The sequence below is a fragment of the Nyctibius grandis genome, chromosome 7 (assembly GCF_013368605.1).
Source record: "Nyctibius grandis isolate bNycGra1 chromosome 7, bNycGra1.pri, whole genome shotgun sequence".
Lineage (NCBI taxonomy): Eukaryota > Metazoa > Chordata > Aves > Nyctibiiformes > Nyctibiidae > Nyctibius > Nyctibius grandis.
In genome coordinates this window covers 25,757,437-25,767,949 of record NC_090664.1, presented here as the reverse complement: position 1 = coordinate 25,767,949, position 10,513 = coordinate 25,757,437, and the positions used below count along the sequence as shown (strand labels likewise).

Sequence of the window (10,513 nt, the reverse complement as noted above, 5' to 3'; positions counted from 1 at the left end):
AAGGGAAGGGACGGGGGGGGATTGTCTCCTTCGACGATGGTGGGCTGGGAGGAATGGAAAGAGAGTGACAAATAGGGAGAGAAAGAACAAGTAACAGAAGTAGGGGAAAGGATGGGAGAAGAGCACGGGAGAAGACAGGAATGGCTGAAATGGAAAGGAAACACGAAATTTGAAGTGACAGGGCCAGTCTGAGGCATGGAAACAAAGGCAAGGAGTCAGAGTAATGAAAAAGAAAGAGATGCAGAAGTAGCAACAAATAAGTATCCAAGGGAGGTGATTAGCTAAAAAGACTCTTGAACAGGGAGATGCCTTATTGAGCTGCCATCTCAGGCGCTACCGAGCCTGGAAGGCTTTCCTGCCCGCAGCCCTTAGCATGTCATGCCATTCAAGGGGTCTCCCCTGCAGATTTTTTCATCTGGAGGAGCTCTGGTATATTCTCTCTTGCCTCTTTGCTTCTCCATCTTCTTTAAATTCACATCACTTTTTGCTTGTCCAAGTCTCTTACTCTCTCATTTATCTTTGAAACTGGGTTATAATTCAGTGTTGTAGCATTTTAACTGAATTATAAGTTCAGTTTCTGAGACAGGAATATGTGCAGGATGAAGGACAAGATCCGTTTCAATCTAAAGACTGAAAAGCATACTTAAATTAACCTGGGAATAAATACATTAAGAAATACCGCTTAGCTCCCCAGGTTGGTGTATGCAAGCCGAGTATATTCTATCATAAACATATTTTCACAGTTGGGACTTTTTCCTCAGCACAGGCACTGAAATTGTGTTTTTCAGATCTCAAAACGAATTGAGTATTCCTGGAAGAAATAACCAAGCCCTGTCAATCAAAATCAACTTACACTGGAAAAAATGCAGCATCAGTGACTGCTTCTTTCCTTTGGTGCTTGCCAGAAGCACAAGACAAACTGAATTGTGGGAAAAAAACTGGGCTGAGGAACAGGCTGAGGGAGACAGACATCATGAAAACTCAACCAGTCTGAAGTTGAAAAGGCAGGAATTGGGAGCACAAAGATTTGAACTCATGTTGATACTTTGCCTTGGTATCTTACCAGAGGCACCAGAGTGGGGTGTTAGTCATTGACCTGGGTGCCGTTACAAATTATTTGAAACCAGGTGCAAAAGATTGGATTGATTGTGTTGGGCAGGAATAATGAAAGCAGTGTCTTCGCTTCTCATAATTCAGTTCTTCAAGACTGGCCTTAAATAATGCAGTTATCACTGAACTTTTTATATAATTATATATTTCTATAAGATATAGATATGTATTTATATCTTAATATTTCATAACACATTTTCCCAGTGGGAGCCCTTAAAGATATTATTCTTTTTACAAGTCTCAGCAGCTCTCCCTGTTTCAGTAAGAATTAGTTGTGGTTTTAATAAGGGATCTTTGAAACAAACAAGAGGAAATTCCTCTGAATACCATTCTTTCACTACCTACACAAAGAGAAAAATCTACCTTCTAGTACCCTATGCATCTGAATTAATCAATCTAATAACTAAACACTTTTTTTCCAGTCAGACAGGAATAAGACTAGTGCATCTGTCATATGGACCAGAGACAATAACCAGAAATCTTAAAAAACATAAGGTCAAGGCACTACTAATACTCTGAAGGGCTCAATTCATCCCATAACATACAGTTTTTACAAGTACCAGCCATTTATATGTCCCAGTCATCGGAGCAGTCACACTGGGCCAGGTCAAAGGTAGCTCTCGCCCAGAGTTCTGGCTCCTGCAGGAACACTGTTAACATGAGCCTATTACTGCATAGCAAAACCTTCCTTAACAGGAAAAAAAGGGAAACACACATTGTCTGCATATCTTGGTGGATGCTTGATAAGATGAACTAGCATTTTGCACATCAAGATTATGGATGAAGAGGAGGGAAATATGAGATAATAACCCGCCTGGACGCGTTCCTGTGCGATATGGTCTAGGTAATCCTGCTCTGGCAGGGGGATTGGACTAGATGATCTTTCGAGGTCCCTTCCAATCCCTAACATTCTGTGATTCTGTGATTCTGTGATCTGGAAGTAAATGTGCTTTTCTTCAGAAATAAAACCTGAACAAAAACCAGTGACCAGTAGCAAGTGTTCAAGACAAGGAGAACAGAGCAAACAAACTATGACCCTTCTCTGGTGGAGTGACCTGCAGACAGGAGAAGTTGCTGTGTCATGAGAAAGTGCCAAGCAGTAATTGGGAAACTTACATGTCTTTGGAAGCTTCTGTTTGGATGGCATCTAGAACAGTACTGGGGAGATGATGTGGCTCTGGTGTCACCATAGAAATACAAATCTGAATCCACCAAAAGCTTTAAGGCATCCAGACGCATTTTTTGTTCTGCAGCCTACATTAGTTACCAAGATGAGCTAAAAACTTCATTGTGATATTTTAAAGTCAACTAGTTATGCCACTGATTACAGTAGGGTCACATCTCACTTTGTTTCTCTTTGCTTTTTGATTTGGTTTTGGTTTTTTTTGGTTTTGTTTTTAATTCCACCATCTTCTATCCTTTTCATTCTTTCAGCCTTTTTTAGAGGACCATCAAACCACCTTTTTCAAGCTAGGTAGCCTGGAAAGCTAAAGAAAAAAAAGATTTTAGCTAGAAACTCTTCTGCCAACTGAACTAAGACAAATGAAGTAATTTAATTTTCAGATGTTGCATGAAGTGGGTTGGTTTCAATATATAAATCTAATTCAACAATCTAATTCTCAATTTTGCAGTTATGAAAAGCATTTATAGGGCCATATTCTGTATTCTCTTTTCTGATGAACACTACCCAAGGAAGACTAATCAGAGTGCTTGAGGAGTAAGGTAAGCAAGGCTGGCAAAGTCTGAGCTTTTATTTACTTTGTGTTATCTCTGTCCAAATGTTCAAAGCAATATGGGTGGTGACTGATTCACTAGTTAAATTCAAAACAGCATGTGTGTACAAAAGGCTGCCAAGTTTCTTGTGTATATTGCTATTTGTGAGAAGCTATGCACAGACAAAAAACAATCAACCAGTTTCTTAATTTCATTTTATATCTTTATTCCCATTGTAAGTATTAAAAATCATCCAAAAGACCATTTAAATTTGGTTTGAATACACAATAGCATTAATCACAGTCCAGTTTCTTTTTTTTTTACTGCAGTTCTAGTATTTTGTGATTTGTTTTAGTAGTTCTGTTGTTGGTGTATTTGCTTCCAGCAAAATAGATTTTTCAGTGTTTGTAGATTATTTTAAAAGATCGTTAAAGATAAAAAAATCCATAATGCAATGAATAACAGTACATTAACAACGCTTATTATCTTCCATTTAAGATTATTACCAAGTGTATTTGATGACCTGAAACTTACTTTTTGTTGTTCATTGTCTGTTCTCTTTTCAAAATAAGTCCATAAACAACCATAATATAATTTTTCATTACAGCTGTTCATTGCAGTAACATTTTCAATTGGATTGAAATCCTTTTAAGAGAATGAGGTAAGTAAAACCACCGTACACAGTAAAAGGTTCTGTTTAAGCCAATGATCAGTTACACACAATCCAATGCTAAGGCAGTATCACAATGTATAAATTAGAGTGGATGGAAAACATAAAGGATTTTCCAAATTCACTTGCTTATTATTATGTGGGGAAAACACATCATGGATAGTATTTCAGTCTCCAAGTGAAGAAGAGTCACAAAATAAAGTCAAAGAACCATCTTTCATCACGTCTTTTAAAAGCCTGTGAGTCAAATTCCTTCATCAAATCCATTAATATAAAAGTGAATTCAGAAAACTTATTTGTGAAAGCTGTCCTGTTAAATTATGAATACCAATAATAAATTCTTTAGTTCCCTATTTATTTGCATACTCTGCATATGAACAGGCATGAATATATACAGGAATAAAATATGCCTATTTTATAGCCATACACAGAGCTAATAAGAATGTTGCACAATGTCAGAAAAGGACAAATTATTAATCAAAGTAGAGACGAGAGAGAAGCAAAGAAGAAAGCAGATGATGCACAAGAACTTTGTTAGTTGTCTTAATATGACTTCTGTGTGGAAGAAAATGTGTGCTTTGAACACAGAACAGTCAGCTAACAACTTTTTATTTTATTGTGTAATGAAGGCAGTTTGGGATCAACATCACTTCTAAAAGGGATTTCAAACAGAGGTATAGATAGTCAGGTGAAGGGAAAGAGGAAAGGGAAGGGGACCAAGCTGGGATCATGCTATCCTAATTTTTGTTTGAGCACCAGAGGGAGTGGAACATGTTGGGAGTAAGGGGAGGAATGCTGGTTTCAGAGGGAAACTTGCTGAACTGACAGTACTCTTGCTCAGGGCAGACTGAATTGGGGGCTCACTGGACAATTCTGGTGGGGATACTTCTCTAAGACCTTATTCCAATCACAGCAGGTATGTAAGACATTAAACCTAACCCCTTCACAAGTTGCAGGAAAGCTGGAATTCCTGAGTCTGATGCACAGGGAGGGACAGGTGTTTTCAGGGACTGTCCTCTTCTTGTATTGCTCTTAGTGGTTCTGATACCTGGAGATGCTCCATGTAATAACCATTCACCATTTTACCTTCCTGTCTGAACTTCCCACACTTGAATACATATGTAGCATATACCTGAACTCATAACACACAGTTCTCTTCACTACTGTTTAACACATACATATGCTAACCAGCAAGAGATGAAAATTGTAGATGAGCTAACAGAATCTTCCTATGTCTCCACTGCCTACAGATTGGGTTGCAAAACATTTTTTTCAGTCTTAACTCATCCTTTAAGCATGCATATGCACATGCACGTATATACGTACACACACGCAAACACCAAGAGTATGTGTAATACAGTACTCAGAGGAGCTATTGGAGCTACTTCGAAATGATGGCACATGGGTACTGGAAGAAGTGTACCACTAAGGAGTGCTACAGCCAGAGCACATTGCATCTGGAAAACTGGTGTTTAGCACCTCTTTGCCCCCATGCACATCTTTTCTTTGTTTCAAGGTTACCTTCATTACATGGAGGACAGGCACCTGAACCTTCAAACACTTCTTGCAATTTGCATTTCTGCTGATGTCAGGAAGGCTACACGGTATAATGAACTCTACATTCACTAATAGGTATAGCAGTGATTTTAAAATAATTTCATATAAAGAACAAGAGGTGTGCTTTAGGATTATTTTATCTTAAATCAAATTTCATTCATGCAGTCCTAGAGTACAACACACATGCATGGTTAAAGACAATTCTGCATGAAGGCTGAATGCTTCAGTATCCTCTGTGCGCCTTTTTAAATGATCAGTACCTCACAAAAAAACATTTCAGTATCATTCCTCACAGTATGTACCCAGTGTATCTCAGAATGATTTGTATTTCATTTTACACTTTATACATAATATCAGACCTGCACTTTAAGTATCAAAAATATGTTGTTAAAAGATCTTAATAGTAAATGTCATAAATCCAGAGTTTTCATCAAAGGGTAAAATTATTCAAGACCTTTGGTGAATGGATGATGAAAAAGAAATTTCCAAAAGCTACACGTGATTTATGGTCTTATGCTACCAACAGCTGCCCAATCAGCTCTAGGTTTCTGTCCTTTATTAATGCCACGATAAGAGCAGCAGCAGAATTTACTGTCTCCTGAAGCAGCAAATGGTCCTGGGGAAAAAAAAAAGGAGCAAGGGAAACAATATGTTAACAAGAGTGGAAAAAAATAAATATTTAAAATCAATTTTCAAGTATGCAAAATTACCATATGATTGTTGAAAAAAAATAAAAACATTTATTTGCACTTATTTGAAGAAGAACTTCTAAAACCTATATTTTAAGGAAACAATTTCATAGTAATATCCATTTTCCAATCTCCATGACGATTGAAAAAGCACAAATATTTTTTAAAACTGAATCTATTTTAACTGCTAGAATTAATGCCTCCTATCCAGAGACCACCAAAACAGAAGCTTGATTCTGTCACTTGCTTCCTAACTGATTTTTAAAATCTAAACGGTAGTCAAAATTTTTGGTTTGAAAACATTGGAACAAAATGAAGTGTTTAATTGAGTAGCATAGTTAAAGACCTATAACTTTAAGCACCTACTGAATCCCATCTGTAGTCTACAAACTACTTAAACTCACAAAGGCCTTTAAGCATTGGGGCTTCAGTAGTTTAGGCTGATCTTTGTATCAAATAACTTTAAAAAGTAGTCTGGTTTTGATAGGCAAGTATAGAGACCAACACAGGAAGAAGTAATAAAATGAAACTTTGATTCTGTGCTTCTAACTGAGCACTCCAGCTCACATTTGAAAGAGTCCTTTGTCCAATTGCCACATTTTCTTAACTGTATTGACTATAAAAGGTTGGCATCTTGCTACCAGTAACATTTCCATTTGCGCACTGGAAAAATATCAATAGGTGTAGCCAGGCACAGACACATCCCCAGAGAGAGAAACAGGAGGAAACCATTTCTGTGAAGCAACAGAGAAAAAGAAAAGTCTACAAAACTCTAGGGAGAATCTAGAAGAGTTTCAAATACAGAAGGGGAGCTACAAAGAACTAGAACTGTTCTCTGTACCCACAATGGATAAAAGTGGAAGCAATAGGCTTAAGGGAACTTAAACTGGGATGTAAGAAGTCAGGAAAGTGTTTTAACAGTAAGGACTGGTATACAATGGAACAGATGACTGGACAGATCAAGGAAAATCCATCATTACGGTCCTGTAACATGAGAGGTACAGCTTCCCACCTGGGGCAGGCAGATGGAGCAGTTTGATTCTCTGTCTTTTCACCACAACTCTTCCAAGATGCTGCATCAAAGAATAATTTGTAGATTACATGTTTAAGACACTTGGGTTAATGGAGAAAGAGGAAATGGTTTCAACAACTTATACAAAAACATAATGTTAGTCACTGCTTTTTAAGGAATAAGGCTACTGCTGAGGGGACCGACCTGTTCAACTACTACAGAGGGGAGCTGAGACTAGGAAGTTGGGGTTGAAGGAAAAATTAGTAGCGGAAAAGTATCCCTGGAACACTCTAAAATATGTAGCATTATATTTTATAATGCTTTTATTAACTTTTTGCTTTATGTAAATGATAGGAAAAATGCTAGAGAGGTAAATGGATAGAACTAGAAATAGCTAGTTTATACCTGACTCTCTTATCATTCCTGGAAAAATTATATTTGCATGTGACTAGATTTTTATCCTAAAAATGATAAAATGAGGAAGTTGGCACAATTTGTAAACCCCCAAAAGATTACGCTCCTCACAAATTCATGTTATATATTCTAATAGGTAATAAAATAATTTACTAGTGGTCCAAAAAATTTTCTTAGAGTAAAAATGTTCACCACAGCTGTGTCTTGCCGTTTACTGAGTGACACCTCCCACTGAGTTAAGCAAGGAGGGCAGAAGCGTGCTTAGGTCCTGCTCCTCCAGTACCTTTTGTCACAGACCGAGGGTGCAAAGAGGAACTCAAAACCCACTCCTCCAATTTGGTAGGGGTTTCACTCCCTCATTTCCCACATAAACTGCTGTATAACGTACAAGGAGAGTGGAAGTCATGTGCATACACCCACTCGGACAGCAAACATTGCAGTCACTTTCAAGATCTAGCAACACTTTTCCTGACATTCAGCAGCGCCAATCTCTTTGCGCCCCTCATTGCTTTTTGTTCGGTTTGTCTCGAGAAGCACTTCACAGTTACAGACGCTGTCTTCCAAATGGGCTTCCAGCCATATCTGAAGTTGGCTGGAGGTGTATATTTTTTTTCCCTTCTCACAAAAAAAGAAAAAAAAAATACACCTGGCCAGGAATGCTCTTAATGTTTCTCCCAATAAATCTTTCCACATCCTCTGTTGGTTACTGGATTCAGTACACATTCCTTTGCAGTAATAAATTATTTAAGTTTTTGAACATAAAAGGAAGCAAAAGAAAGAAATTTAACTTTCACAGGAGAGGTTGAAAGTGACACTATAAGATTCCTTTAGACTGAAAAAAGCTTTTTCTAAAGCTAAACTTAAGGCTTTAGTGCTAATTTCCATGTTCTGAAGGAAAGACATCAAAAAAATTATGAGTAGTATTTGTAACACAGGCAACGTGGCACAGTAACGTGCATGGAAACCTGCGTGCAGAAGCAGTCTATAAACCCCACTGAAATCAACTGGTGAATTGCAATTTGTTCAAAAGAGAAACACAAAAAGTAAGCAGCACAAATTAAAATGCATTTGCAAGTATTACAATTACTTCAGTTCTAATAATCTGATTATTAATACTATTATTATAACTATTCAGGAAACTCCTGTCTTTCTTAGGATCAATCAATACAATGTCAGAAACAACGAACTGTCATACAGGATTGTCTCCTGTGCAGAATTGGTCCCTATAAGTCTGTTTTTTGGAAGTAACCAGAAGTGTATTCTTTAAGTGAATATACATTATCTTATTTAAGACAACAAATGTAATATAAAAGATATTCTATACAGTTACAGATGATGCTTAAATGACATCGTGAAGCATGTACTGAAGATTTCAACTGGGCAATCCTTTAAAGTATTTATCCTAGGGGTTACTAATTTTCAGATTGATGCTGTCGCTCCTTCCCACTGTCCCAGTCTGATCTCAGGGTCACCTATTCCTTGAGCAGCGTCCAGCACCTGGGCCTATGAGCCAGCCTCTGAGTGCAGAAGAAATCAGTGCCACAAAGGTCAAGCATGTGCCGATTTTAATTTGCTTTATTCTCACAGCCACAGTCTTACTGGAAAGAGGTAGTAAACAATGCAAAAAAAACTGGACTCTTCCAGGAATTTCAAATCATTGTATATCCTGTATCTTTCTGAGAATCAAGACTCGCTCTTATGCTAGGAATCATTATTGTAGTAATCGATGGTCATAGCCTGTGCATAATTTATAACTTCTGTTGATCATTTCTAGTCCTTATTATCAAGAAAAAGAGAACAGAAAAAGAAATTTTAGCAACTGGAAGAGAACACAAAGTGTAGGCATAACGCTGACTGACACAATAGTTAAGTTATATCTTAAGTATTCTTTCCTCTCCTCTGAATCCTTCTGGGAATTTATTTCATTTTAGGCCATTACCGTGCACATAAGTGGATATTTTCAACATGCCTCAATGATACTTACCTTTTTCCTAAGTAGTTATAGGTAATTTGGAGGCCAGCAGTGCTTATGAAGAATATTAATTTAAATTACAGAGTTCAACAACAACCCAGGAAAGAAAAAGAAACTTGTGGGTCTTTATTAATTTAAAGTTAAACAAATAAGTGAACACTTGAAGTCCCCTGACTATACCCTTAAAACACCCATGTTTCTGACACTGCAATGTTATTTCTGGCAACAGTGCTGATTACAGCTGATAGTGCCTACAGGGAGGCTTCAATAAGGATGCCAGGACAAATTTAATCTACCACACCTACCTCCATTGCACATACAGGCCTCCGATCCTCTTTTATATTCAATGGCATAGCACTAAATCTTTCAAAAATCTCATTATTAGTTGCAGGAAGTCAAATAATCAAGCAGAACCAGGTCTTCACATGTCTAATTGCCTGACGCGTTTGCATATATTGTAACCAGGATAAAAAACAGGATGTAAGAACAGAACGATCAATACAAATCCTCCTGTAGCCCACAAGAGCTCTCGCACGTTACTGCCCACCCACTGCTCAGTGTTGCAAATTCCAAGCAGAGAACGTACTTCAGCACGCTACTCAGTGAGTGCATATCCGTGCACGTGCTGGCTGGATCAAACACGAACAGTTCTTTCCCTCATCAACGAAATCCTTAAAAAAGACCGTGACCTTTAAATAAGACTCGGAGGCATTAAGAGTTTTAATGGATTAATGACTGAAATTCCACATGATCAACTGGTGTGCCATGATCCCCTCTAAACCATTGTGATATTCACTGTCTATTCATTTCATCCAGTTGACTTGAGTCTCTTGTAAAAAAGAAAAACCAAAAACCCCTAACATTTCTTGGCCATTAATAAATAGAATTTTTTATTGTTTGAACAGATGATTAACTGCATTTATAAGCTAAAAACAAAACTTTTACCACTTTATATTTATGTACTTTGGAAAAGAAAGTACTCAGAAACACTGCCAACCTTATAAACCATAAATCCACATAACAGCACTTTGATTCCAAAATAAAATATCCACTTTGTCTGTTATTAAATAGTAAAAATATTCCAACACAACCATAGTGTGGTGGTTGTAACTCATATTCAGAATTTATTCAATGCAGGGTTACTGACTGTAGGGGTTTTTTGGTCTGCAGAATAAGACTGGGAATGGATATAGGGAGACAGTTGAAGTTGTGTTTGGAATATGAAATCCGGTATTTTACAAATGTGCACTTATTTAAGAAACTGTGAGGATATCTGAATATTTACTGACATTCCCTAACAATTCATTTCCTTGCTTCAATCTGTTTAGAATTTCTTTTTTCCCCGGCTGGAACTTCACGTACATGCATTTCAATTT

At 37.3% G+C, this 10,513-nt stretch overlaps 1 protein-coding gene across 1 annotated transcript in view; it reads right to left on the bottom strand.

Moving 5' to 3' along the window:
* Positions 1-3,024: 3,024 nt before the first annotated feature.
* The window catches only part of CRPPA (CDP-L-ribitol pyrophosphorylase A), a 144,897-nt gene continuing 137,408 nt past the window's right edge, over positions 3,025-10,513 (bottom strand). Inside the window, exon 10 of the mRNA XM_068405009.1 lies at positions 3,025-5,666. Within this exon, the coding sequence (XP_068261110.1) occupies positions 5,562-5,666 (105 nt within the window). The 3' untranslated portion in view covers positions 3,025-5,561. The remainder of the gene's footprint in view (positions 5,667-10,513) is intronic.